General features: G+C 55.3%; 1 protein-coding gene across 1 annotated transcript; it reads left to right on the top strand.

Moving 5' to 3' along the window:
* The first annotated feature begins 10 nt into the window (after positions 1–10).
* Positions 11–27,629, top strand: bbs10 (Bardet-Biedl syndrome 10). Its single transcript, XM_070862032.1, has 5 exons — positions 11–95; positions 3,816–3,931; positions 14,875–15,087; positions 24,244–25,436; positions 27,033–27,629. The coding sequence occupies exons 3-5, from the start codon at positions 14,882–14,884 to the stop codon at positions 27,620–27,622; spliced, it is 1,989 nt and encodes a 662-aa protein (XP_070718133.1). The 5' UTR covers positions 11–95; positions 3,816–3,931; positions 14,875–14,881; the 3' UTR covers positions 27,623–27,629.
* Positions 27,630–27,900: the final 271 nt, after the last annotated feature.

Raw genomic sequence — 27,900 nt, 5'->3', positions numbered from 1 at the left:
TGCGGGACGAGTCCTTCCGGAGCCGGACTGCCCGAGGAGCCGCCTGAGAGAGAGAAACAAAGGGAAATCCAGCCAACCCTCAACTGAGGTAAAAGGTCAGCAACCCCCTGATTTCTGCCAGCTTGTGACTACCAGACCTTGCCAGCCAGATGTAGGCTCAGCAAGTGGGCATTGAGGGGCTGCCACCAGCCCTGGGAGCTGCAGGTTGTCACTGCTCCCAATATTGACCACAATGATGACCCAATATTGATCTAATATTGACCCAATACTTACCCCAATATTGACCACAATATTGACCCAATATTTACCCCAATATTGACCACAATATTGACCCAATATTTACCCCAATATTGTCCCCAATATTGACCCCAATATTGTCCACAATATTGACCCAATATTGACCACAATATTGACCCAATACTGACCCCAATATTGTCCCCAATACTGACCCAATATTGACCACAATGTTGACCCAATACTGACCCAATATTGACCACAATGTTGACCCAATTCTGACCCAATATTGACCACAATGTTGACCCAATACTGACCAATATTGACCCCAATATTGACCTAATATTGACCCCAATATTGTCCCCAATGTTGACCCAATACTGACCCAATATTGACCCCAATATTGACCACAATGTTGACCCAATACTGACCCAATATTGACCTAATATTGACCCCAATATTGTCCCCAATACTGACCCAATGTTGACCCCAATATTGACCACAATGTTGACCCAATACTGACCCAATATTGACCCCAATATTGACCACAATGTTGACCCAATACTGACCCAATAGTGACCCAATACTGACCCAATATTGACCCCAATATTGACCTAATATTGACCCCAATATTGTCCCCAATACTGACCCAATATTGACCTCAATATTGACCCCAATGTTGACCCAGTACTGACCCAATATTGACCCCAATATTGACCACAATGTTGACCCAATACTGACCCAATATTGACCCCAATATTGACCCCAATGTTAACCTAATATTGACCCCAATATTGTCCCCAATACTGACCCAATGTTGACCTCAATATTGACCCCAATATTGACCACAATGTTGACCCAATACTGACCCAATATTGACCACAATGTTGACCCAATACTGACCCAATAGTGACCCAATACTGACCCAATATTGACCCCAATATTGATCCAATATTGTCCACAATACTGACCACAATATTGACCACAATATTGTCCACAATACTGACCCAATATTGACCACAATGCTGACCCAATATTGACCCCAATATTGACCCAATACTGACCACAATATTGTCCACAATACTGACCCAATATTGACCACAATGTTGACACTTCCACTCTGGCCTTTCTGTCCTCGGCCTCTTACACTCTTCCATCGGAAGCTCGAGGAACAGTGCCTCATCCACCCTAAAAGTGAGTGCTCAGGTGGCTGAACAGTCCAATACAGGAATTACAGTCTCTGTCACAGGTGGGACAGGCAGTGGTTGAAGGAAAGGGTGGGTGGGGAGTCTGGTTTGCCACACGCTCCTTCCGCTGCCTGCGCTTGGTTTCTGCATGTTCTCGGCGATGAAACTCGAGGTGCTCAGCACCCTCCTGGATGCACTTCCTTCACTTTGGGTGGTCTTGGGCCAGGGTCTCCCAGGTGTCGGTGGGGATGTTGCACTTTATCAGGGAGGCTTTGAGGGTGTCCTTGAAACGTTTCCTCTGCCCACCTGGGGCTCGCTTGCTGTGTAGGAGTTCCAAGTAGAGTGCTTGCTTTGGGAGTCTTGTGTCGGGCTTGCGAACAATGTGGCCCACCCAACGGAGCTGGTCGAGTGTGGTCAGTGCTTCGATGCTGGGGATGTTGGCCTGATCGAGAACACTGACGTTGGTGCGTCTGTCCTCCCAGGGGATTTGCAGGATCTTGCGGAGACATTGTTGGTGGTATTTCTCCAGCGATTTGAGATGTCTACTGTATATGGTCCACGTCTCTGAGCCATCTAGAAGGGCGGGTATCACTACTAGCTATTAAACGATTCCGGCACAGGCTCGACGGGCCAAATGGCCTCCTTCTGTGCTGTAACCATGCTATGATTCTATGATTGCAGGCTTCATGTCTTCACACATCCATTAATCTGTTCAATCCATTGACCACTTTTTGCGTGACAAATTTCCTGACATCATTAGTTTATTGTATGTTGCATTGTGGGTGGCCTAGCCAGTCACGTGATGTTCACAAGACTCAATAAAACCCCAGCCAGTTGGGTTTGGGGGATCCACGATGAGGTATGCAGTTGTGAGCCTGCTGGATAAACTGGTAATGTGTAGTGTGATTGTTAAACGTTTGTTAATAAACCAACTAGTTCTTAATAGCAATGTGTTGCAATTAATTCTTAAGCAAAGAACCCATGAAGCAAATACATTACAAAATGGCAATTGCCTACCTGGTCCAACTTTCAGTTTAATTTAAAGTAGTGTTCCAGATTTAATCTTTCGATACGTTTTACCATCTTGTGTACCTCAGTAATGTAACCGATTAGTTACCTATGTTAAAAACTCAAATGCTCAAGTTCCTTCCGTCTTGTAGTATACATTCTCCATAAACTTGAACTCATCAAACTCAAGTCCCGCTCACCCCATCACCACCTCCCCCCCCGGCCCCTGTGCTCGCTGACTTACACTGGCTCCCGCTCCGGCAACACCTCGATTTCAAAATTCGCATCCTCGCGTTCAAACCCCTCCATGGCCTCCCTGTCTATGTAACCTACACCAGTTCTACAGCCCCCCGAGATATCTGCGTTCCTCTCACTGGCCTCTCCTGCCTCCCCCACTCCCTTCACCCCGCCATTGGTGGCCGAGCCTTCAGCTGCCAAAGCTCTGGAATTCCCTGTCAAAAACTCTCCGCCTCTCTCTCCTCCTTTGAAACCCTCCATAAAACCTACCACTGACCCAGCTATTGGTCAGCTGTCCTAATGTGCCCTTCTTTGGCTCGGTGATTATTTGTGTCTGATAATCGCTCCTGTGAAGCATCTTGAGACATTTTACTACATTTAAAGGCACTGTATAAATAAATACAAGTTGTTGTTTCCTGTAACTCCGTTCTCTGATGCTTAGGATCAATCTGGTCACTCCTCGTTACACTGCCTCTGTGGCTTGACTGTTTCCCCTGTGTCTCGTTGACCAAAGACTGGACACAGTACTGAAGGTGCGTTCTGACCAGAGCACTGCACGGTTTAAGCATGGCATGCGTGGTTGGTGACTCTCAGTCGAACCCGATAAAACCTTTTACTTCTGACCAACAGGTGTCAGCTGTGGCTCAGTGGGCAGCACACTCGCCTCTGAGTCAGAAGGTTGTGGGTTCAAGTCCCACTCCAGGGACTTGAGCACATAAATCTTGACTAACACTCCAGGGCAGTGCTGAAGGAGCGCTGCACTGTCAGACGTGCCGTCTTTCAGATGAGACGTTAAACCAAGGCCCCGTCTGCTCTCTCAGGTGGATGTTAAAGATCCCATGGTACTATTTTGAAGAAGAGCAGGGGAGTTATCCCTGGTGTCCTGGGCAATATTTATCCCTCAATCAGCATCATTAAAACAGATTATCTGGTCATTATCACATTGCTGTTTATGGAACCTTGCTGTGCGCAAATTGGCTATCGCACATTACAACAGTGACTGTACTTCAAAAAGTACTTCATTGGCTGAAAAGCGCTTTGAGACGCCCTGAGGTAAGGGGTGCTGTAGAAAAGCTCGCCTTTTTAAAATGAAACTTTCTCCGCAATCGAGTTTCACTTATCTGGTGATTTTTGCTTTTCGTGGACCAGGCACAATGACTTGCGAACCTAACCTGCTGCACAGGATTTCATCACCTGCCCTACAACCGTGAGGCAACAGCTGAACAGTTCTGAACATTCCTCGCTAACACGTTCTCAGCCTGGAGGTGAGTACCTGTGGGAAGCACCATTAACCAGCAAGGGGGTTCACAGTCCACTGGTCTGTGTTGATTTAGCTGAGTTGACAGTAATTTATACAGCACTTTTCATGACCTCAGGACATTCCAAAGCACTTTACAACCAATGAAGTACTTTTTTGAAGTGTAGTCACTGTTATAATGTGGGAAACGCGGCAGCTAAATTGCACACAGACAGCAATGTATAATGACCCAGATGATTGGTTTTTGTTATGTTGATTGAGGAATAAATATTGGCTATAGGACACCGGGGATAACTCCCCCTGCTTTTCTTCGAAATAATGCCATGGGATCTTTTCCATTCATGTGGGAGAGCAGACAGGGCCTTGGTTTAACGTCTCACCCGAAATACGGCACCTCTGACATTGCGGCGCTCCATCGGTACTGCACTGGGATTTTTGTGCTCCAGTTTCTGGAGTGGGACTTGAACCCACAACCTCCTGACACAGAGGCGAGGGTGCTACCCACTGAGCCACTGCTGACACCTGAGGTAGTTCAGTGTTGAATTAGCCGGACACTGGGTTTGGGGGTGAATTCAGCCAATGCTTCCCTTCCTTGATCACTAGCCAAGGTGCTGTGTGAGGGCAGCTTGGTTGTGGTAATCCCCGCCATGGTCGAAAGCTCCCCTCCCCCTCCCCCTCCCCCTCCCCCTCCCCCTCCCCCTCCCATCCCCTCCCATCCCCCCCCCTCCCATCCCCTCCCCCTCCCCTCCCCACAGCACCAAACTTTGACCACTGAGTCTTGCACGTGAAGCATGGCTGTGTGGGTAGGGGCAGAAGGTCGCGCCCCTGCCTTCAGGGGAGAGAATGAAAGCACAGTGCGAGGCAATGGTAGACAGCAGTGCAAACAGAATGCTGCCTGACTGAGCGGCTGTGTCCGCTTGAGGGCGTCGCGAGCTGGAACAAGTGCTTGCAATTGATCACACACAACTTGTATTTATAGGTGGCTCAGTGGGTAGCTGAGTCACCACTCCAGGGACTTGAGCATATAAATCTAGGCTGACACTCCCAGGGCAGTGCTGAGGGAGCGCTGCACTGTTGGAGGTGCCGTCTTTTGGATGAGACGTTAAACTGAGGCCCCGTCTGCTCACTCAGATGGACGTAAAAGATCCCCACGGCCACTATTTTGAAGAAGAGCAGGGGAGTTATTCCCGGTGTCCTGGCCAATATTTATCCCTCCCTCAACCTAACTGAAAACAGATTATCTGGTCATTATCTCATTGCTGTTTGTGGGAGCTTGCTGTGCGTAAATTGGCTGCCGCGTTTCCCATATTACAACAGTGACTACACTCCAAAAGTACTTCATTGGCTGTAAAGCGCTTTGAGACATCCGGTGGTCGTAAAAGGCGCTATATAAATGTAATTCTTTTACTTTTATATAGAGCACTTAATGTATTAAAAGGTCCCAAGGCGCTTCATCGGGGTGATGATCAAACAACATTTGACACTGAGCCATGTAAGGAGATATTAGGACAGGTGACCAAAAGCTTGGTTAAAGAGTTAGGTTTTAAGGAGCGTCTTCAAGGAGAAGAGGGAGGGAGAGGCGGAGAGGTTTAGGGAGGGAGTTCCAGAGCTTGGGGCCCAGGCAGCTGAAGGCACGGCCACCGATGGTGGAGTGATTAAAATCGGGGATGTGTAAGTGGCCAGAATTGGAGGCGCGCAGAGATCTCAGAGGGTTGTGGGGATGGAGGAGGTTACAGAGATGGGGAAGGGTGAGGCCATGGATTTTAAAACAAGCTGCAATTAGCTTTGTTTTTTGTTTAGTTGGGCATTCAACACGTGCCCATCACCCTGTTTAAGAGTCTCCGAGCTACATTACTCACTGCCCTCAAACTGTCACAGGACAGAGAGTGGAGAGCACCAGTTCCAACTGTCACAGGACGGGAGAGTGGAGAGCACCAGTTCAAACTGTCACAGGACAGAGAGTGGAGAGCACCAGTTCAAACTGTCACAGGAGAGAGAGTGGAGATCACTAGTTCCAACTGTCACAGGAGAGAGAGTGGAGATCACTAGTTCCAACTGTCACAGGACAGAGAGTGGAGAGCACCAGTTCCAACTGTCACAGGAGAGAGAGTGGAGAGCACCAGTTCAAACTGTCACAGGAGAGAGAGTGGAGATCACTAGTTCCAACTGTCACAGGAGAGAGAGTGGAGATCACTAGTTCCAACTGTCACAGGAGAGAGAGTGGAGATCACTAGTTCCAACTGTCACAGGAGAGAGAGTGGAGATCACTAGTTCCAACTGTCACAGGAGAGAGAGTGGAGAGCACCAGTTCAAACTGTCACAGGAGAGAGAGTGGAGAGCACCAGTTCAAACTGTCACAGGAGAGAGAGTGGAGAGCACCAGTTCAAACTGTCACAGGACAGAGAGTGGAGAGCACCAGTTCAAACTGTCACAGGACAGAGAGTGGAGAGCACCAGTTCAAACTGTCACAGGACAGAGAGTGGAGAGCACCAGTTCAAACTGTCACAGGACAGAGAGTGGAGAGCACCAGTTCAAACTGTCACAGGACGGGAGAGTGGAGAGCACCAGTTCAAACTGTTACAGGACAGAGAGTGGAGAGCACCAGTTCAAACTGTCACAGGACAGAGAGTGGAGAGCACCAGTTCAAACTGTCACAGGACAGAGAGTGGAGAGCACCAGTTCAAACTGTCACAGGACAGAGAGTGGAGAGCACCAGTTCAAACTGTCACAGGACGGGAGAGTGGAGAGCACCAGTTCAAACTGTTACAGGACAGAGAGTGGAGAGCACCAGTTCAAACTGTCACAGGACAGAGAGTGGAGAGCACCAGATCTAACTGTCACAGGACGGGAGAGTGGAGCGCACCAGTTCAAACTGTCACAGGACGGGAGAGTGGAGAGCACCAGTTCAAACTGTCTCAGGACAGAGAGTGGAGAGCACCAGTTCAAACTGTCGCAGGACAGAGAGTGGAGAGCACCAGTTCAAACTGTCACAGGACAGAGAGTGGAGAGCACCAGTTCCAACTGTCACAGGACAGAGAGTGGTGAGCACCAGTTCAAACTGTCACAGGACGGGAGAGTGGAGAGCACCAGTTCCAACTGTCACAGGACAGAGAGTGGAGAGCACCAGTTCAAACTGTCACAGGAGAGAGAGTGGAGAGCACCAGTTCAAACTGTCACAGGACAGAGAGTGGAGAGCACCAGTTCCAACTGTCGCATGTCAGAGAGTGGAGAGCACCAGTTCACACTGTCACAGGACAGAGAGTGGAGAGCACCAGTTCCAACTGTCACAGGACAGAGAGTGGAGAGCACCAGTTCAAACTGTCACAGGAGAGAGAGTGGAGAGCACCAGTTCAAACTGTCACAGGACAGAGAGTGGAGAGCACCAGTTCCAACTGTCGCATGTCAGAGAGTGGAGAGCACCAGTTCACACTGTCACAGGACAGAGAGTGGAGAGCACCAGTTCCAACTGTCACAGGACAGAGAGTGGAGAGCACCAGTTCCAACTGTCACAGGACAGAGAGTGGAGAGCACCAGTTCAAACTGTCACAGGACAGAGAGTGGAGAGCACCAGTTCCAACTGTCACAGGACAGAAAGTGGAGAGCACCAGTTCCAACTGTCGCATGTCAGAGAGTGGAGAGCACCAGTTCCAACTGTCACAGGACAGAGAGTGGAGAGCACCAGTTCAAACTGTCACAGGACGGGAGAGTGGAGAGCACCAGTTCAAACTGTCACAGGACAGAGAGTGGAGAGCACCAGTTCAAACTGTCACAGGAGAGAGATTGGAGAGCACCAGTTCAAACTGTCACAGGACAGAGAGTGGAGAGCACCAGTTCCAACTGTCACAGGACAGAGAGTGGAGAGCACCAGTTCACAATGTCACAGGACGGGAGAGTGGAGAGCACCAGTTCAAACTGTCACAGGACAGAGAGTGGAGAGCACCAGTTCCAACTGTCACAGGACAGAGAGTGGAGAGCACCAGTTCACAATGTCACAGGACGGGAGAGTGGAGAGCACCAGTTCCAACTGTCACAGGACAGAGAGTGGAGAGCACCAGTTCAAACTGTCACAGGACAGAGGGTGGAGAGCACCAGTTCAAACTGTCACAGGACAGAGAGTGGAGAGCACCAGTTCAAACTGTCACAGGACAGAGAGTGGAGAGCACCAGTTCAAACTGTCACAGGACAGAGAGTGGAGAGCACCAGTTCAAACTGTCACAGGACAGAGAGTGGAGAGCACCAGTTCAAACTGTCACAGGACAGAGAGTGGAGAGCACCAGTTCAAACTGTCACAGGACAGAGAGTGGAGAGCACCAGTTCAAACTGTCACAGGACGGAGAGTGGAGAGCACCAGTTCAAACTGTCACAGGACGGAGAGTGGAGAGCACCAGTTCAAACTGTCACAGGACAGAGAGTGGAGAGCACCAGTTCAAACTGTCACAGGACGGGAGAGTGGAGAGCACCAGTTCAAACTGTCACAGGAGCATCCAATCGTGCCCCGGTAACTGCCCCCAAAGGAAGTGGAGTGTGGGAAATTATACTCCGCTTCCATTGAGGGGTGGTTAGCCAATTCTGCGGCGGGAGCAGGACTTCCACGCTGGGGGCTAAAATTCCCGGCCCCAGAAGGTTGCCGCCCCCGAGGTGGGATCCTGTGCGGGGAGGCAGAGGGAAGTGGAGGGGAGACGTGGGCGGGGGATGGAGGGGAGAGTGGTGGAGGTGGGGGGCGGAGAAATCCAGGGCGGGGGACGGGAGGGGCCACATTGCAGCGAAGGTCTGGGGGGGCGAAGTGTGTTGGAGGGGCGGGCCTGGGGGCTCTGTGCCTCGGTGCGGGGAGTGTTCGGAGCGGGGTGGATGGGTTGACTGCGCAGATGGCGGTTGGTGGATATGGTGTGGTTGGCGTCGCGGGGGCGTGGCTCCGGGGTGGCCGGGGCTGGGGACTCGATATCCGGGGGTGTTCGGCATTTGGGAAGGATTCTGACGGGACGGGGCGGGTTGGGTGCGGGGGGAGTGTTCCCGGTGTTGGGTGGGTCCAGAGCCGGGGGGGTGGGGGGCACGGTCTGGGGATGGCGGGTGGGCTGTTTGGGGCTGGGATTGGGAGACTTCTTCACTCGGGGAGTTGTTGGCCTGTGGGGTTCCCTGCCGCGGAGAGTTGTTGATGCCGGTTCATTGGATGTGTTCGGGAGGGAGTTGTATGTGGTCCTTGTGGCTGGAGGGTCGGGGGGGGGGGGTGTGAAGGGGGCGTGGGGGGGAGGTGCTGGGGTGGGTGATCACCCACCTTGTTGAAGGGACGAATGGCCTACTCCTGCACTAATTTTCTATGTTTCTATGTTTGAGTTTCTTCTTGCCTAATAATTAGTGCAAGGCCGTTCAGGGGTGATGTCAGGAAACACTTCTTCACACAAAGGGTAGAGGATATCTAGAAGTCGCTCCCCCAAAAAGCTGCTGAGGCCGGGGGGCAATTGTAAATTTCAAAACTGAGATTGATCGACTGTTTTTAGGCAAGGGACACAGGAACAGGAGGAGGCCATTCAGCCCCTCGAGCCTGTTCTGCTATTCAGTGAGACTGTGGCTGATCGGTATCTTAACTGCACCCACCCCACCTCGGCTCCATGTCCTCTTATGCCCTTGATTAGCAAAAATCTACCGCTCTCAGATTTAAAATGATTAATTGTTGGGGAAGGTTATTAAAGGATCTGGAACCAAGGTGGGTGGATGGAGTTAGGTTACAGATCAGCCACGGTCTGATTGAATGGTGGAACTGACTCGAGGGGCTGAATGGCCTCCTCCTGCTCCTATGTCCTCAGTATGGAGTGCTCCCTCTGCCGCTGTAGGCTCACATCCCACCTCCCCTCTGTCCAGGTAAGCACCGTTTTAGCTGGCCAATCTCAGCCTGGCTGAGGGGTGGGGCTTTCGGGCCTCTCCGCAGCCGAATGGTGGTAGCCCCCGAGCCCCCGGGATGTAGGGAGCGCGTGCTCGCATTGCCGACCCCGGGGTGCGTCTTTCAGCAGCCGTTGCCCCAGGAACGCCCTGGTCACATTGAGCTTGGACATCATTCAGTGTGACGGAAGCATCTACACTGGGGAGCTGACATCTACCGAGATGCTCGTCATGGGAAGGTGCGTCGCCACGCACTGGGACTGCTCAGCACCCACTGCCTGGTCCTGGCCCTCAGTTTGAGAAAAAAAAAAGAATACCGTGAGGAACTCCATATAATGTAGGCAGTCATAAAAATACAAAGCAGAAAACCTTGGATTTATATAGTGCCTTTCACAACCACCGCACGTCTCAAAACGCTTTACAGCCAATGAAGTACTTTTGGAGTGTAGTCAGTGTTGTAATGTAGGAAGCACAGCAGCCATATTACGCACAGCAAGCTCCCACAAACAGCAATGTGATAATGACCCAGATAATCTGTTTTTGTGATGTTGATTGAGGGATAAATATTGTCCAGGACACCAGGGATAACTCCCCTGCTCTTCTTCTAAATAGTGCCGTGGGATCTTTTACATCCACCTGAGCGAGCAGACAGGGCCTTGATTTAACGTCTCATCCGACGGCACCTCCGACACTGTAGCACTCCCTCAGTACTGCACTAGTGTCAGCCTAGATTTATGTGCTCAAGTTCCTGGAGTGGGACTTGAACCAACAACCTTCTGACTTTGGGAGACAGCCTTTGTCAAAGGAGCACACCGGGCCCATGCAGACATCAGCTTCCCTTAAGCACCCCTCCTGACCACAGCCTGAAACACCAGTGCAACTTCTCATCAATCAAAGAAATATCACAGTACGGTCTGGGGTTGGGGTACTGAGCAACGAGCTTTATTCTAACCCTTGCTGTACCTGCCCTGGGAGTGTTTGATGGGACAGTGTAGAGGGAGCTTTACTCTGTATCTAACCCGTGATGTACCTGCCCTGGGAATGTTTGATGGGACAGTGTAGAAGGAGCTTTACTCTGTATCTAACCCGTGCTGTACCTGCCTTGGGATTGTTTGATGAGACAGTGTAGAGGGAGCTTGGTTGTATGAAAGGGAAATTATGTTTGTCAAATTTGCTGGAGTTCTTTGAGGATGTAATGAACAGGGTGGATAAGGGGGAACCAGTAGATGTGATGTATTTGGATTTCCAGAAGGCATTCAATAAGGTGCCACATAAGAGGTTACTACACAAAATAAAAGCTCACGGGGTTGGGGGTAATATATTAGCATGGATAGAGGATTGGTTAACTAACAAAAAACAGAGAGTCGGGATAAATGGGTCATTTTCCGGTTGGCAAACAGTGATCAGTGGGGTGCCGCAGGGATCGGTGCTGGGTCCTCAGCTATTTACAATCTATATTAATGACTTGGATGAAGGGACCGAGTGTAATGTTGCCAAGTTTGCTGATGATACAAAGATGGGTGGGAAAGCAAATTGTGAGGAAGACACAAAAAATCTGCAAAGGGATATAGACAGGCTAAGTGAGTGGGCAAAAATTTGGCAGGTGGAGTATAATGTGGGAAAATGTGAGGTTATCCACTTTGGCAGAAATAATAGAAAAACAAATTATAATTTAAATGGAGAAACATTGCAAAGTGCTGCAGTACAGAGGGACGTGGGGGTCCTTGTGCATGAAACACAAAAAGTTAGTATGCATGTACAGCAAGTAATCAGGAAGGCAAATGGAATGTTGGCCTTTATTGCAAGGGGGATAGAGTATAAAAGCAGAGAAGTCCTGCTACAACTGTACAGGGTATTGGTGAGGCCACACCTGGAGTACTGCGTACAGTTTTGGTCTCCGTATTTAAGGAAGGATATATTTGCATTGGAGGCTGTTCAGAGAAGATTCACTCGGTTGATTCTGGAGATGAGGGTTTGACTGATGAGGATAGTTTGGGCCTATACACATTGGAGTTCAGAAGAATGAGAGGTGATCTTATTGAAACATATGTAATGAGGGGGCTCGACAAGGTGGATGCAGAGAGGATATTTCCACTCATAGAGGAAACTAAAATTAGGGGACATAATCTTAGAATAAGGGGCCGTCCATTTAAAACAGATGAGGAGAAATTTTTTCTCTCAGAGGGTTGTAAATCTGTGGAATTCTCTGCCCCAGAGAACTGTGGAGAATGGGTCATTGAATATATTTAAGGCAGAGATAGACAGATTTTTGAGCGATAAGGGAGTAAAGGGTGATGGGGAGCGGGTGGGGAAGTGGAACTGAGTCCATGATCAGATCAGCCATCATCTTATTGAATAGCGGAACAGGTTCGAGGGGGCAAATGACCTTTTCCTGCTCCTATTTCTTATGTTCTATGTGTCGAACCCGTGCTGTACCTGCCCTGGGAGTGTTTGATGGGACAGTGTAGAGGGAGCTTTACTCTATATCTAACCCGTGATGTACTTGCCTTGGGATTGTTTGATGAGACAGTGCAGAGGGAACTTTACTCTCTTTCTAACCCATGCTGTACCTGCCTTGGGATTGTTTGATGGGACAGTGTAGAGGGAGCTTTACTCTCTTTCTAACCCATGCTGTACCTGCCTTGGGATTGTTTGATGGGACAGTGTAGAGGGAGCTTGGTTGTATGAAAGGGAAATTATGTTTGTCAAATTTGCTGGAGTTCTTTGAGGATGTAATGAACAGGGTGGATAAGGGGGAACCAGTAGATGTGATGTATTTGGATTTCCAGAAGGCATTCAATAAGGTGCCACATAAGAGGTTACTACACAAAATAAAAGCTCACGGGGTTGGGGGTAATATATTAGCATGGATAGAGGATTGGTTAACTAACAAAAAACAGAGAGTTGGGATAAATGGGTCATTTTCCGGTTGGCAAACAGTGATTAGTGGGGTGCCGCAGGGATCGGTGCTGGGTCCTCAGCTATTTACAATCTATATAAATGACTTCGATGAAGGGACCGAGTGTAATGTAGCCAAGTTTGCTGATGATACAAAGATGGGTGGGAAAGCAAATTGTGAGGAGGACACAAAAAATCTGCAAAGGGATATAGACAGGCTAAGTGAGTGGGCAAAAATTTGGCAGGTGGAGTATAATGTGGGAAAATGTGAGGTTATCCACTTTGGCAGAAATAATAGAAAAACAAATTATAATTTAAATGGAGAAACATTGCAAAGTGCTGCAGTACAGAGGGACCTGGGGGTCCTTGTGCATGAAACACAAAAAGTTAGTATGCAGTTACAGCAAGTAATCAGGAAGGCAAATGGAATGTTGGCCTTTATTGCAAGGGGGATAGAATATAAAAGCAGAGAAGTCCTGCTTCAACTGTACAGGGTATTGGTGAGGCCACACCTGGCATACTGCGTACAGTTTTGGTCTCCTTATTTAAGGAAGGATATACTTGCATTGGAGGCTGTTCAGAGAAGATTCACTCGGTTGATTCTGGAGATGAGGGTTTGACTGATGAGGATAGTTTGGGCCTATACACATTGGAGTTCAGAAGAATGAGAGGTGATCTTATTGAAACATATGTAATGAGGGGGCTCGACAAGGTGGATGCAGAGAGGATATTTCCACTCATAGAGGAAACTAAAATTAGGGGACATAATCTTAGAATAAGGGGCTGTCCATTTAAAACAGATGAGGAGAAATTTTTTCTCTGAGGGTTGTAAATCTGTGGAATTCTCTGCCCCAGAGAACTGTGGAGAATGGGTCATTGAATATATTTAAGGCAGAGATAGACAGATTTTTGAGCGATAAGGGAGTAAAGGGTGATGGGGAGCGGGTGGGGAAGTGGAACTGAGTCCATGATCAGATCAGCCATGATCTTATTGAATAGCGGAACAGGTTCGAGGGGGCAAATGACCTACTCCTGCTCCTATTTCTTATGTTCTATGTGTCGAACCCGTGCTGTACCTGCCCTGGGAGTGTTTGATGGGACAGTGTAGAGGGAGCTTTACTCTATATCTAACCCGTGATGTACCTACCCTGGGAGTGTTTGATGGGACAATGTAGAGGGAGCTTTACTCTGTATCTAACCCGTGCTATACCTACCCTGGGTGTGTTTGATGGGACAGTGTAGAGGGAGCTTTAATCTGTATCTAACCTGTGATGTACCTGCCCTGTGAGTGCTTGATGAGACAGTGTAGAGGGAGCTTTACTCTGTATCTAACCCGTGATGTACCTGCCCTGTGAGTGCTTGATGGGACAGTGTAGAGGGAGCTTTACTCTGTATCTAACCCGTGATGTACCTGCCCTGGGAGTGTTTGATTGGACAGTGTAGAGGGAACTTTACTCTGTATCTAACCCGTGCTGTACCTGCCCTGGGAGTGTTTGATGGGACAGTGTAGAGGGAGCTTTACTCTGTATCTAACCCGTGATGTACCTGCCCTGGGACTGTTTGATGGGACAGTGTAGAGGGAGCTTTACTCTGTATCTAACCCGTGATGTACCTGCCCTGGGAGTGTTTGATGGGACAGTGTAGAGGGAGCTTTACTCTGTATCTAACCCGTGATGTACCTGCCCTGGGAGTGTTTGATGGGACAGTGTAGAGGGAGCTTTACTCTGAATCTAACCCATGCTATACCTGCCCTGAGAGTGTTTGATGAGACAGTGTAGAGGGAGCTTTACTCTGTATCTAACCTGTGCTGTACCTGCCCTGGGAGTGTTTGATGGGACAGTGTAGAGGGAGCTTTACTCTGTATCTAACCCGTGATGTACCTGCCCTGGGATTGTTTGATGGGACAGTGTCGAGGGAACTTTACTCTGTATCTAACCTGTGCTGTACCTGCCCTGGGAGTGTTTGATGGGACTGTGTAGAGGGAGCTTTACTCTGTATCTAACCCGTGATGTACCTGCCCTGGGAGTGTTTGATGGGACAGTGTAGAGGGAGCTTTACTCTGTCCAGCAGTGTGAGGTCTCACTCCGACAAATACAATGTTCCAATACCCGCCCCCCCTGTCCCCCCCCCACCTCCTCAGTGAGCTGGCTTTCACGGTGTATCTTCCCTCCGACACAGGTTGGGTATGTGCTGTGTGGAGATGCAGTCTGAGAGCGTGATGGACATTGGGAAGCTGGTAAACGTGGCAGAAACCCTGGAGAACATCGTGTCGCGGTGCTTCGGGCCGAATGCCGGGCAGGTGCTCTTCGTCAGAGCCACCGGAGATATCCTCATCACCAGGGACGGCTGCAGGATCTTGGAGTCCCTGTTACTGGACCACCCAGCGGCAAGGTGAGCCCAGAGGCCCAACACTGAGATCTGTCTCCGTCCAGCAGTGACTCCTGGAGTATCTGAAAGCGAGAGTTGTCTCAGCTCCAGCCTCCCTCCCCTTGCGCCCGTGTTGCAACGGGGCACGCTGGTGTAGCGGATACGTTACTGGACCAGCCATCCAGAGGCCTGGGCTCATAATCCAAAGGACAGGGCCATTTGAGAATTTGAATGCAGTTTTAAAATATCCGGGGAAGAAAAAGCTAAGTTAGAAAGAGAGATTTATATCGCGCCTTTCACGACCACCGGACGTCTCAAAGTGCTTTACAGTACTTTTGAAGTGTAGTCACTGTTGTAATGCGGGATACGCGGCAGCCAACTTGTACACAGCAAGCTCCCACAAACAGCAGTGTGATAATGACCAGATAATCTGTTTATGTTATGTTGATTGAGGGATAAATATTGGCCCCAGGACACCGGGGATAACTCCCCTGCTCTTCTTCGAAATAATGCCATGGGATCTTTTACGTCCATCTGAGAGAGCAGACGGGGCCTCGGTTTAACATGTCATCCAAAAGACGATACCTCTGACAGTGCACTGGGAGAGTCAGCCTAGATTTATGTTCTCTAGTCTCTGGAGTGGGACTTGAACCCACAACCTTCTGACTCAGAGGCGAGTGTGCTGCCCACTGAGCCACAGCTGACAACTAAGTCCGCTGTGAGATTGTCGGATTGTCCTAAAAGCCCGCCTGGTTGACTAATGCCCCTTGTGGGAAGGAAATCTGTTGACCTGACCTGGTCTGAGCCTGTATGTTACTCCAGTCCCACACCAACGTGCCCAGGGAGCCGTTCCAGCGTATCAAACCGCCACAAAGCTCAACTCCCGACCTAACATTTCTGAGCGATAAGGAAGTCAAGGGTTATGGAGAGCGGGCAGGGAAGTGGAGCTGAACCCAGGATCAGATCAGCCATCACCTTATTGAATGGCGAAACAGGCTCGAGGGGCCAAATGGCCGACTCCTGCTCCTATTTCCTATGTTCTTATGTTAACAGCACTGTAGATGCACCTTCACCACACGGACTGTGGCCATTCAAGGAAACCCTTCCTCATTTTAAAAACCTCGCTTGGCCTTCTCTGCTCCATTGGGAATAATCCCAGCATCTCCAGTCTGGCAGTGGTGTAGTTTCCCATCCCTGACTTTACACGGTACACTCTCTATGGCTGTATTGTCCTTTGTATCATGGGGCCACGCATAGAAACATAGAAACATAGAAAATAGGTGCAGGAGTAGGCCATTTGGCCCTTCGAGCCTGCACCACCATTCAATGAGTTCATGGCTGAACATGCAACTTCAGTACCCCATTCCTGATTTCTCGCCATACCCCTTGATCCCCCGAGTAGTAAGGATTACATCTAACTCCTTTTTAAATATATTTTGTGAATTGGCCTCAACAACTTTCTGTGGTAGAGAATTCCACAGGTTCACCACTCTGGGTGAAGAAGTTTCTCCTCATCTTGGTCCTAAATGGCTTTCCCCTTATCTAGACTGTGACCCCTGGTTCTGAACTTCCCCAACATTGGAAACATTCTTCCTGCATCTAACCTGTCTAAACCCATCAGAATTTTAAACGTTTCTATGAGTTCCCCTCTCATTCTTCTGAACTCCAGTGAATACAAGCCCAGTTGATCCAGTCTTTCTTGATATGTCAGTCCCACCGTCCCGGTACGTGTTCACAGTCAACCACCTTCCCTCTCTGGCTCCCAACAACACATTTCAAGTGAGCACAAGGCACTTTGTAGTGTAGTGTATGAAACAGACGTTTATCAATGACAGGTTTGAGTGATTAGCTCAGCCAGACGGAAGACTGTTCTTTCTGCTTCAAGGTCTATCTTACGAGCCCACTGAAGGACTATTGAAAATCCGTGCTTCTTTATACACCACATTTTGTCTACATCAAAGGTACATGTGACAGATAATACCTCATGACGGATCTGTTCACAAATCCATTGAAGGCAAACTATTCCTGTAAACACTTGTAGTGGTTTACTCCAAAGCTACTTCCCTCAAACAAGACTTCCTGACCCAACAGTTCTCAACCTCCGTGAAGAACAGGCTTTATCAACCCTCATCTTTCCATACTGGAGCGAATGAATACCTCGACTTGTGTTTATTACCCTAGCCCCTAAACTTCGACTTTAATCACTCATGGTTGACGTCATTCCTCTCATGTACTTCTTTGCACAAGCACGTTACATTTCGAGAAGACAAAGCATTCGACTCACGGCACTTCAAAGCCATCCTGTTTATAGAAACATAGAAACATAAAAAATAGGTGCAGGAGTAGGCCATTCGGTCCTTCGAGCCTGCACCACCATTCAATGAGTTCATGACTGATCATGTAACTTCAGTACCCCTTTCCTACTTTCTCTCCACACCCCTTGATCCCTTTAGTCGTAAGGGCTATATCTAACTCCCTTTTGAATATATCTAACGAACTGACCTCCACAACTTTCTGTGGTAGAGAATTCCACATGCTCACAATTCTCTGAGTGAAGAAGTTTCTCCTCATCTTGATCCTAAATGGCTTAGCCCTTATCCTTAGACTGTGACCGCTGGTTCTAGACTTCCACAACATATTGTAGAGCAGATCTCCAGTCGTCTTGGTTAATCTTTGCCACTGGATAAAGGCCTAGCTCTGTCAACCCCGTGTGGTGGCTGGTGTGCAACAGCCACCACATGTTAAAAAAATCCACGCTCAGGCATCTTCCACCCTTCAACGTGTAGTTTGGGACCTGGAATATTAGGTCCTTCATTGAAACACCTGTGAACTCATCCCTTTTTGGTATGGAAGCAAATCATCCTCGATACGAGGTACTGCCTAAGAGATGAGATGGTTTATATTGTAAAGTCCACTGCTCCAAGATATGAAGAAGTCCGACTGTTTAACTTCCAACTCTTCACGATGTGCACTCTAATTGTGGGCGAACCAGTGTTTTGTACATTTTTTTTTAAATGACTAATTCTTGAGATTATCGATTGGCCAGGCCGGCATTTATTGCCCATCCCTAATTGCCCTGGAGAAGGTGATAGTGAGCCGCCTTCTTGAACCGCTGCAGTCCGTGTGGTGAAGGTACTCCCACAGTGCTGTTAGACAGGGAGTTACAGGATTATGACCCAGCGACGATGAAGGAACGTCCGATATTTATCCAAGTCAGGATGGTGTGTAACTTGGAAGGGAACGTGGAGGTGGTGGTTTTCCCATGCACCTGCTGCCCTTGTCCCTCTAGGTGGTAGAGGTCGCGGGTTTGGGAGGTGCTGCCGAAAGAGCCTTGATGAGTTGCTGCAGTGTATCTTGTAGATGGTACACACTGCAGCCAGTAATGGAGGGAGTGAATGTTTGAGCGAGTTTATGATTCCGGGTGTCTGCGGGCCGGGTGTCTGCGGGCCGGGTGTCTGCGGGCCGGGTGTCTGCGGGCCGGGTGTCTCTGAGCCGGGTGTCTATGGGTCGGGTGTCTGTGAGCCGGGTGTCTGTGAGCCGGGTGTCTGTGAGCCGGGTGTCTGTGGGCCGGGTGTCTGTGGGCCGGGTGTCTGTGGGCCGGGTGTCTGTGGGCCGGGTGTCTGTGGGCCGGGTGTCTGTGGGCCGGGTGTCTGTGGGCCGGGTGTCTGTGGGCCGGGTGTCTGTGGGCCGGGTGTCTACGGGCCGGGTAGGTCTACGGACCGGGTGTCTGTGGGCCGGGTGTCTGTGGGCCGGGTGTCTGTGGGCCGGGTGTCTGTGGGCCGGGTGTCTGTGGGCCGGGTGTCTGTGGGCCGGGTGTCTGTGGGCCGGGAGTCTATGGGGTGTCTGTGGGCCGGGTGTCTGTGGGCCGGGTGTCTACGGGTCGGGTGTCTACGGGTCGGGTGTCTACGGGTCGGGTGTCTACGGGCCGGGTGTCTGCGGGTCGGGTGTCTGCGGGTCGGGTGTCTGCGGGCCGGGTGTCTGCGGGTCGGGTGTCTACGGGTCGGGTGTCTGCGGGCCGGGTGTCTGCGGGCCGGGTGTCTGCGGGCCGGGTGTCTGCGGGCCGGGTGTCTATGGGCCGGGTGTCTGTGGGCCGGGAGTCTATGGGGTGTCTGTGGGCCGGGTGTCTGTGGGCCGGGTGTCTGTGGGCCGGGTGTCTACGAGCCGGGTGTCTACGAGCCGGGTGTCTACGGACCGGGTGTCTACGGACCGGGTGTCTACGGACCGGGTGTCTACGGACCGGTTGTCTACGGGCCGGTTGTCTACGGGCCGGGTGTCTACGGGCCGGGTGTCTGTGGGCCGGGTGTCTGTGGGCCGGGTGTCTACGAGCCGGGTGTCTACGGACCGGGTGTCTACGGACCGGGTGTCTACGGACCGGGTGTCTACGGACCGGGTGTCTGCGGGCCGGGTGTCTGCGGGCCGGGTGTCTGCGGGCCGGGTGTCTGCGGGCCGGGTGTCTGCGGGCCGGGTGTCTGCGGGCCGGGTGTCTGCGGGCCGGGTGTCTGCGGGCCGGGTGTCTGCGGGCCGGGTGTCTGCGGGCCGGGTGTCTGTGGGCCGGGTGTCTGTGGGCCGGGTGTCTGGGCCGGGAGTCTATGGGGTGTCTGCGGGCCGGGTGTCTCTGGGCCGGGTGTCTACGAGACTGGTGTCTACGAGACTGGTGTCTACGGGCCGGGTGTCTACGGGCCGGGTGTCTACGGGCCGGGTGTCTACGGGTCGGGTGTCTACGGGTCGGGTGTCTACGGGTCGGGTGTCTACGGGTCGGGTGTCTACGGGTCGGGTGTCTATAGGCCGGGTGTCTACGGGCCGGGTGTCTGTGGGCCGGGAGTCTATGAGGTGTCTCTGAGCCGGGTGTCTGTGGGCCGGGTGTCTGTGGGCCGGGTGTCTACGAGCCGGGTGTCTACGGGCCGGGTGTCTACGGGCCGGGTGTCTACGGGCCGGGTGTCTACGGGCCGGGTGTCTACGGGCCGGGTGTCTACGGGCCGGTTGTCTGAGGGCCTGGTGTCTGTGGGCCGGGTGTCTGTGGGCCGGGTATCTGTGGGCCGGGAGTCTATGGGGTGTCTGTGGGCCGGGTGTCTGTGGGCCGGGTGTCTGTGGGCCGGGTGTCTGTGGGCCGGGTGTCTGTGGGCCGGGTGTCTACGAGCCGGGTGTCTACGGACCGGGTGTCTACGGACCGGGTGTCTACGGGCCGGGTGTCTACGGGCCGGTTGTCTGAGGGCCAGGTGTCTACGAGCCGGGTGTCTGCGGGCCGGGTGTCTGCAGGCCGGGTGTCTGCGGGCCGGGTGTCTGCGGGCCGGGTGTCTGCGGGCCGGGTGTCTGCGGGCCGGGTGTCTGCGGGCCGGGTGTCTGCGAGACTGGTGTCTACGGGCCGGGTGTCTACGGGCCGGGTGTCTGTGGGCCGGGTGTCTGTGGGCCGGGTGTCTGTGGGCCGGGTGTCTGTGGGCCGGGTGTCTGTGGGCCGGGTGTCTGTGGGCCGGGTGTCTGTGGGCCGGGTGTCTGTGGGCCGGGTGTCTGTGGGCCGGGAGTCTATGGGGTGTCTGTGGGCCGGGTGTCTATGGGTCGGGTGTCTACGGGTCGGGTGTCTACGGGTCGGGTGTCTACGGGCCGGGTGTCTACGGGCCGGGTGTCTACGGGCCGGGTGTCTACGGGCCGGGTGTCTACGGGCCGGATGTCTACGGGTCGGGTGTCTACGGGCCGGGTGTCTACGGGCCGGGTGTCTGAGGGCCGGGTGTCTGAGGGCCGGGTGTCTGAGGGCCGGGTGTCTGAGGGCCGGGTGTCTGAGGGCCGGGTGTCTGAGGGCCGGGTGTCTGAGGGCCGGGTGTCTGAGGGCCGGGTGTCTGAGGCCGGGTGTCTGTGGGCCGGGTGTCTATGAGCCGGGTGTCTGTGGGCCGGGAGTCTATGGGGTGTCTGTGGGCCGGGTGTCTGTGGGCCGGGTGTCTGTGGGCCGGGTGTCTGTGGGCCGGGTGTCTGTGGGCCGGGTGTCTGTGGGCCGGGTGTCTGTGGGCCGGGTGTCTATGAGCCGGGTGTCTGTGGGCCGGGAGTCTATGGGGTGTCTGTGGGCCGGGTGTCTGTGGGCCGGGTGTCTGTGGGCCGGGTGTCTGTGGTCCGGGTGTCTTTGGGCCGTGTGTCTGTGGGCCGGGTGTCTATGGGCCAGGTGTCTACGGGCTGGAGTCTACGGGCCGGGTGTCTACGGACCGGGTGTCTACGGACCAGGTGTCTACGAGACTGGTGTCTACGAGACTGGTGTCTACGGGTCGGGTGTCTACGGGTCGGGTGTCTACGGGTCGGGTGTCTATGAGCTGGAGTCAATGGGTCGGGTGTCTATGGGTCGGGTGTCTATGGGTCGGGTGTCTACGGGCCGGGTGTCTGTGGGCCGGGAGTCTATGAGGTGTCTCTGAGCCGGGTGTCTGTGGGCCGGGTGTCTGTGGGCCGGGTGTCTACGGGCCGGGTGTCTACGAGCCGGGTGTCTACGGACCGGGTGTCTACGGACCGGGTGTCTACGGGCCGGGTGTCTACGGGCTGGAGTCTACGGACCGGGTGTCTACGGACCAGGTGTCTACGAGACTGGTGTCTACGAGACTGGTGTCTACGAGACTGGTGTCTACGGGTCGGGTGTCTACGGGTCGGGTATCTACGGGTCGGGTGTCTATGAGCTGGAGTCTATGGGTCGGGTGTCTATGGGTCGGGTGTCTATGGGTCGGGTGTCTATGGGTCGGGTGTCTACGGGCCGGGTGTCTGCGGGCCGGGTGTCTGTGGGCCGGGTGTCTGTGGGCCGGGTGTCTGTGGGCCGGGTGTCTGTGGGCCGGGTGTCTACGGGCCGGGTGTCTACGGACCGGGTGTCTGCGGGCCGGGTGTCTGCGGGGCGGGTGTCTGCGGGCCGGGTGTCTGCGGGCCGGGTGTCTGCGGGCCGGGTGTCTGCGGGCCGGGTGTCTACGGGCCGGGTGTCTACGGGCCGGGTGTCTACGGACCGGGTGTCTACGGACCGGGTGTCTGTGGGCCGGGTGTCTGCGGGCCGGGTGTCTACGAGACTGGTGTCTACGGGTCGGGTGTCTACGGGTCGGGTGTCTACGGGTCGGGTGTCTACGGGTCGGGTGTCTGTGGGCCGGGTGTCTGTGGGCCGGGTGTCTACGGGCCGGGTGTCTACGGGCCGGGTGTCTACGGACCGGGTGTCTACGGACCGGGTGTCTACGGGCCGGGTGTCTACGGGCCGGGTGTCTGTGGGCCGGGTGTCTGTGGGCCGGGTGTCTGTGGGCCGGGTGTCTGTGGGCCGGGAGTCTATGGGTCGGGTGTCTACGGGCCGGGTGTCTACGGGCCGGGTGTCTACGGGCCGGGTGTCCACGGGTCGGGTGTCCACGGGTCGGGTGTCCACGGGTCGGGTGTCCACGGGTCGGGTGTCCACGGGTCGGGTGTCCACGGGTCGGGTGTCTACGGGTCGGGTGTCTGTGGGCCGGGTGTCTGTGGGCCGGGTGTCTGTGGGCCGGGTGTCTGTGGGCCGGGTGTCTGTGGGCCGGGTGTCTACGGGCCGGGTGTCTACGGACCGGGTGTCTACGGGCCGGGTGTCTACGGGCCGGTTGTCTGAGGGCCGGTTGTCTGAGGGCCGGGTGTCTGAGGGCCGGGTGTCTGTGGGCCGGGTGTCTGTGGGCCGGGTGTCTGTGGGCCGGGTGTCTATGAGCCGGGTGTCTGTGGGCCGGGAGTCTATGGGGTGTCTGTGGGCCGGGTGTCTGTGGGCCGGGTGTCTGTGGGCCGGGTGTCTGTGGGCCGGGTGTCTGTGGGCCGGGTGTCTGTGGTCCGGGTGTCTTTGGGCCGTGTGTCTGTGGGCCGGGTGTCTATGGGCCGGGTGTCTACGGGCTGGAGTCTACGGGCCGGGTGTCTACGGACCGGGTGTCTACGAGACTGGTGTCTACGAGACTGGTGTCTACGAGACTGGTGTCTACGAGACTGGTGTCTACGGGTCGGGTGTCTACGGGTCGGGTGTCTACGGGTCGGGTGTCTGTGGGCCGGGAGTCTATGAGGTGTCTCTGAGCCGGGTGTCTGTGGGCCGGGTGTCTGTGGGCCGGGTGTCTACGAGCCGGGTGTCTACGAGCCGGGTGTCTACGAGCCGGGTGTCTACGAGTCGGGTGTCTATGGGCGGGTGTCTATGGGCCGGGTGTCTATGGGCTGGAGTCTATGAGTCGGGTGTCTACGGGCCGGGTGTCTACGGGCCAGGTGTCTATGGGCTGGAGTCTATGGGCTGGAGTCTATGGGTCGGGTGTCTATGGGTCGGGTGTCTATGAGCGGGATGCCTATGTGGTGTCTATGAGCGGGGGTAAATGAGCGGGATGTATATGAGCCAGGGGTATATCTGCAGTGGTATATGAGCCGGGGGTATATGAGCGGTGGTATATGAGCCAGGGTATATGGGCAGGTGTATGTGAGCCGGGGGTATATGGGCCGGGGATATATGGGCGGGGTATATGAGCGTGGGTATATGAGCGGGGGTATATAGGCGGGGGTATATGTGCGGGAGTAAATGGGCAGTGGTGTATGAGCGGGGTATAAGGGTGGGGGTATATGAGCAGTGTGTATATCAGCGGGGGTATATGAGCCCGGTATAAATGTGGTGGGCTATATGAGCGAGTGTATATGAGCGTGGTATATATGATCGAGGTGTATATGAGCCGGTGGTATATGAGCTGGGGGTATATGAATGGGGGGTATATGGGCCGGGGGTATATGGGCCGGGGTATATGAGCCGGGGTATATGAACGGGGGTATATGAGCTGGGGTATATGAACAGGGGTATATGGGCGGGTGTATATGAGCTGGGGGTATATGAACGGGGGTGTATGCACGGGGTTTATATGAGCCAGTGATATATGGGCAGGGGTATAGTAGCGGTTGTATATGATGGGGTTATATGGGCAGGAGTATATGAGCGGGGGTATATGGGTGGGTGTATATGAGCGGGGTGAATATGAGTCTGGGTATATGAGCGGTGGGTTTATGAGCTGGGGTATATGAGCGAGTGTATATGATCCTGGTATATATGAGCGGGGTGTATATAAGCCGGGGGTATATGAGCGGGGTATATGAGCCGGTGCCTACAGGCCAGGGGTATATGAGCGGAGGTATATGGGCGGGTGTATATGTCTCTCTATCTGTGCCGAGCTGCGGCCCGCTCTCAGGCACTGCCCTGTCTCCCCACAGGTTGATGGTGCGGAGCGTGTCGGCTCACTGCAGGACCACCGGAGACGGAGCCAAGTCCTTCATCCTCCTGCTGGCGGCGATGCTGCGGGGGGTGCGGGCGGCGACAGGGGGCCAGGGGCCAGGGGACGGGTGGGGGGCACAGCAGCGGCGGCGGCTGGCCAGGGGACTGGCCAGGCTGGAGCGGGAGGTACTGGGGCGGGTGCTGGCCTGGCACCTGGCCCCTCACTGCGCCTCGGCCCTCAGCCCCTTGGGCAGCGGGGAGCCACATTTGCCTGTGGAGCGGGCGGCCCGGGTGCTGGGGGCCTACTTCGCCGGCAAGGCTGGGGCGGCGCACGCCCCCTTCCTGACCCGGCTGGCCTGCCACTTCCTGCGGCGGCTGGGCGACGGCGAGACGGGGGCGGGGCTGGGCCTGGCGGACGACTGCTTGGCGGGCCTGCTGGCCACGGTGCCCGGGTTACCCGTGGGCAGCAGCCTGGTGCTGGAGGGGCTGCCACTGGGCCGCGGATTCACGTTGCGCTGTCCGGCGGGCGGGGGCCAGACCCGGGTCCTGGTGACGACCCGCAGCCTGCTCCCCTCCCTGACCCGGGCTGGCTGCACCCTGCGGCTGGAGTCTCCCGCGGGCCTGGCGCAGGCTCGGGCCTGGGCCTGGGATAGGGCGGAGGAGGCCCTGGCTCGACTGCGGGGCCTGGGGGTGGGGCTGCTGCTGTCCGGGCCCCGCCAACCGGCCTGCGTGCTGCAGTCGGCCCTGGGGCACGGCGTGTCAGTGGTGGACTGCCTCCCGGACCAGGAGCTGGCCCTGGTGAGCCGGCTGGCGGGGGCACAGCCGGTGTCCCGGGTGGCCGAGGCACGGCCGACAGACACCGTGCCCGCCAGCTTCGTCAGGCCGGCCCCCCTGGGGCACCGCGGGTGGGTGCTGGTGGGGTTCGCGGCTTGCCGAGGCCTGCGGCCCCACTGCCTGGTGCTATGCGCCCCCGCCCTGGGACTGGCCGAGCAGCACCGCGACGCCGTGCACGGAGCCTTCAGGCTGCTGAGGCTGCTGCTCCCCCCCGAACCCGGGGCAATGGGCAGCCAGTGGCATGGGGGCAGCCGGCAATGCCCCACCGGGAGGGGGCGGGCATCTGACACCGGGCGCTCGACCGGGGATCTGTGCACAGGGAGCGAGGGACTCAGGACTGGGGACCTGGGGACAGGGAGTGAGGGACAGGGGACTGGGGACCTGAGGACAGGGAGTGAGGGATACAGGACTGGGGACCTGAGGACAGGGAGTGAGGGACAGGGGACTGGGGACCTGAGGATTGGGAGTGAGGGACAGGGGACTGGGGACCTGAGGACAGGGAGTGAGGGACACGGGACTGGGGACCTGAGGACAGGGAGTGAGGGATACAGGACTGGGGACCTGAGGTCAGGGAGTGAGGGATACAGGACTGGGGACCTGGGGACAGGGAGTGAGGGATACAGGACTGGGGACCTGGGGACAGGGAGTGAGGGACAGGGGACTGGGGACCTGAGGACAGGGAGTGAGGGACAGGGGACTGGGGACCTGAGGACAGGGAGTGAGGGACAGGGGACTGGGGACCTGAGGACAGGGAGTGAGGGACAGGGGACTGGGGACCTGAGGACAGGGAGTGAGGGACAGGGGACTGGGGACCTGAGGACAGGGAGTGAGGGACAGGGGACTGGGGACCTGAGGACAGGGAGTGAGGGACAGGGGTCTGGGGACCTGGGGACAGGGAGTGAGGGACACAGGACTGGGGACCTGAGGACAGGGAGTGAGGGACAGGGGACTGGGGACCTGGGGACAGGGAGTGAGGGACACAGGACTGGGGACCTGAGGACAGGGAGTGAGGGACAGGGGACTGGGGACCTGGGGACAGGGAGTGAGGGACAGGGGACTGGGGACCTGAGGACAGGGAGTGAGGGACACAGGACTGGGGACCTGAGGACAGGGAGTGAGGGACAGGGGACTGGGGACCTGGGGACAGGGAGTGAGGGACACAGGACTGGGGACCTGAGGACAGGGAGTGAGGGACACAGGACTGGGGACCTGAGGACAGGGAGTGAGGGACAGGGGACTGGGGACCTGGGGACAGGGAGTGAGGGACAGTGGACTGGGGACCTGAGGACAGGGAGTGAGGGACAGGGGACTGGGGACCTGGGGACAGGGAGTGAGGGATACAGGACTGGGGACCTGAGGACAGGGAGTGAGGGACAGGGGACTGGGAGCCTGAGGACAGGGAGTGAGGGATACAGGACTGGGGACCTGGGGACAGGGAGTGAGGGATACAGGACTGGGGACCTGAGGACAGGGAGTGAGGGACAGTGGACTGGGAGCCTGAGGACAGGGAGTGAGGGACAGGGGACTGGGGACCTGAGGACAGGGAGTGAGGGACAGGGGACTGGGGACCTGAGGACAGGGAGTGAGGGACAGGGGACTGGGGACCAGGGGACTGGGGACCTGAGGACAGGGAGTGAGGGACAGGGGACTGGGAACCTGAGGACAGGGAGTGAGGGACAGGGGACTGGGGACCTGGGGACAGGGAGTGAGGGACAGGGGACTGGGGACCTGAGGACAGGGAGTGAGGGACAGGGGACTGGGGACCTGAGGACAGGGAGTGAGGGACAGGGGACTGGGGACCTGAGGACAGGGAGTGAGGGACAGGGGACTGGGGACCTGAGGACAGGGAGTGAGGGACAGGGGACTGGGGACCTGAGGACAGGGAGTGAGGGACAGGGGACTGGGGACCTGAGGACAGGGAGTGAGGGACAGGGGACTGGGGACCTGAGGACAGGGAGTGAGGGACAGGGGACTGGGAGCCTGAGGACAGGGAGTGAGGGACAGGGGACTGGGGACCTGATCAGTGCCGAAGATCAAACTGATGGTGAGACAGGCACCGGTGGCGAGGAGTCCCAGCGCCACGAGTCCGAGGCAGCCGGACGCTGTGGGTTGGTAGACCCACCAGCCCCCCGAATGGTGTGGGACCCCAGCGACTGTGAGCTGCCGGCTGGGAGTGTGCTGCCGCCGGGCGGTGTCTTTGAGTTCCTGATGCACCACTACCTGCGGAGTGAAGCCAGCAGCCGGCACCAGCCCGACACCAGGGTGGCGTGCCAGATCGTGGCGGACGCCCTGCTCAATGTCCCGAGGCACGTTCACCCCCGGGGCAGGGACTTCCTGCGGGCTCACGCCGCCTTTACGGCTGACCTTCGGGCGGGGGCAGTACCGCTGGTCGGCGAGGGGCCGCTGGAGGTGGTGGCCGCCAAACAACACCTGCTGATTTCCGTCATCCAGTGCCTGAGGAGCCTGCTCACTGTCGACCGTGTCGTCGCCGTCCGAGGCAAGCTCGGCAACAAACCGCCGGCGGAGAGCGATGATTCAGAGTGAACCGGAATCCGGGCTGGTACCAGGAGCGCCCGCCACCGGGAGAACAGTCAACGCGAGAGCCGGTCACCGGGAGATGAGTCACCGTGGGATGGGTCACCGGGAGATGGGTCACCGGGAGATGGGTCACCGGGAGATGGGTCACCGGGAGATGAGTCACCGGGAGATGAGTCACCGGGAGATGGGTCACCGGGAGATGGGTCACCGGGAGATGGGTCACCGGATGAGTCACTGGGAGGTCACCGGGAGATGGGTCACCGGGAGATGGGTCACCGGGAGAT

The sequence above is a fragment of the Pristiophorus japonicus genome, chromosome 19 (genome assembly GCF_044704955.1).
Source record: "Pristiophorus japonicus isolate sPriJap1 chromosome 19, sPriJap1.hap1, whole genome shotgun sequence".
NCBI classification, from domain to species: Eukaryota; Metazoa; Chordata; class Chondrichthyes; family Pristiophoridae; genus Pristiophorus; species Pristiophorus japonicus.
Note: the sequence above shows the minus strand (reverse complement) of the source record. Positions and strands in the feature narration are given on the sequence as shown.

Coding starts and splice junctions, on each gene's coding strand:
- bbs10 (XM_070862032.1), top strand. CDS start 14,882: ATGTGCTGTGTGGAGATGCAGTCTGAGAGCGTGATGGACATTGGGAAG. Junction 15,088..24,243: donor CTGGACCACCCAGCGGCAAG/GTGAGCCCAGAG, acceptor GTCTCCCCACAG/GTTGATGGTGCGGAGCGTGT. Junction 25,437..27,032: donor TGGGGACCTGGGGACAGGGA/GTGAGGGACAGG, acceptor ACCTGAGGACAG/GGAGTGAGGGACAGGGGACT.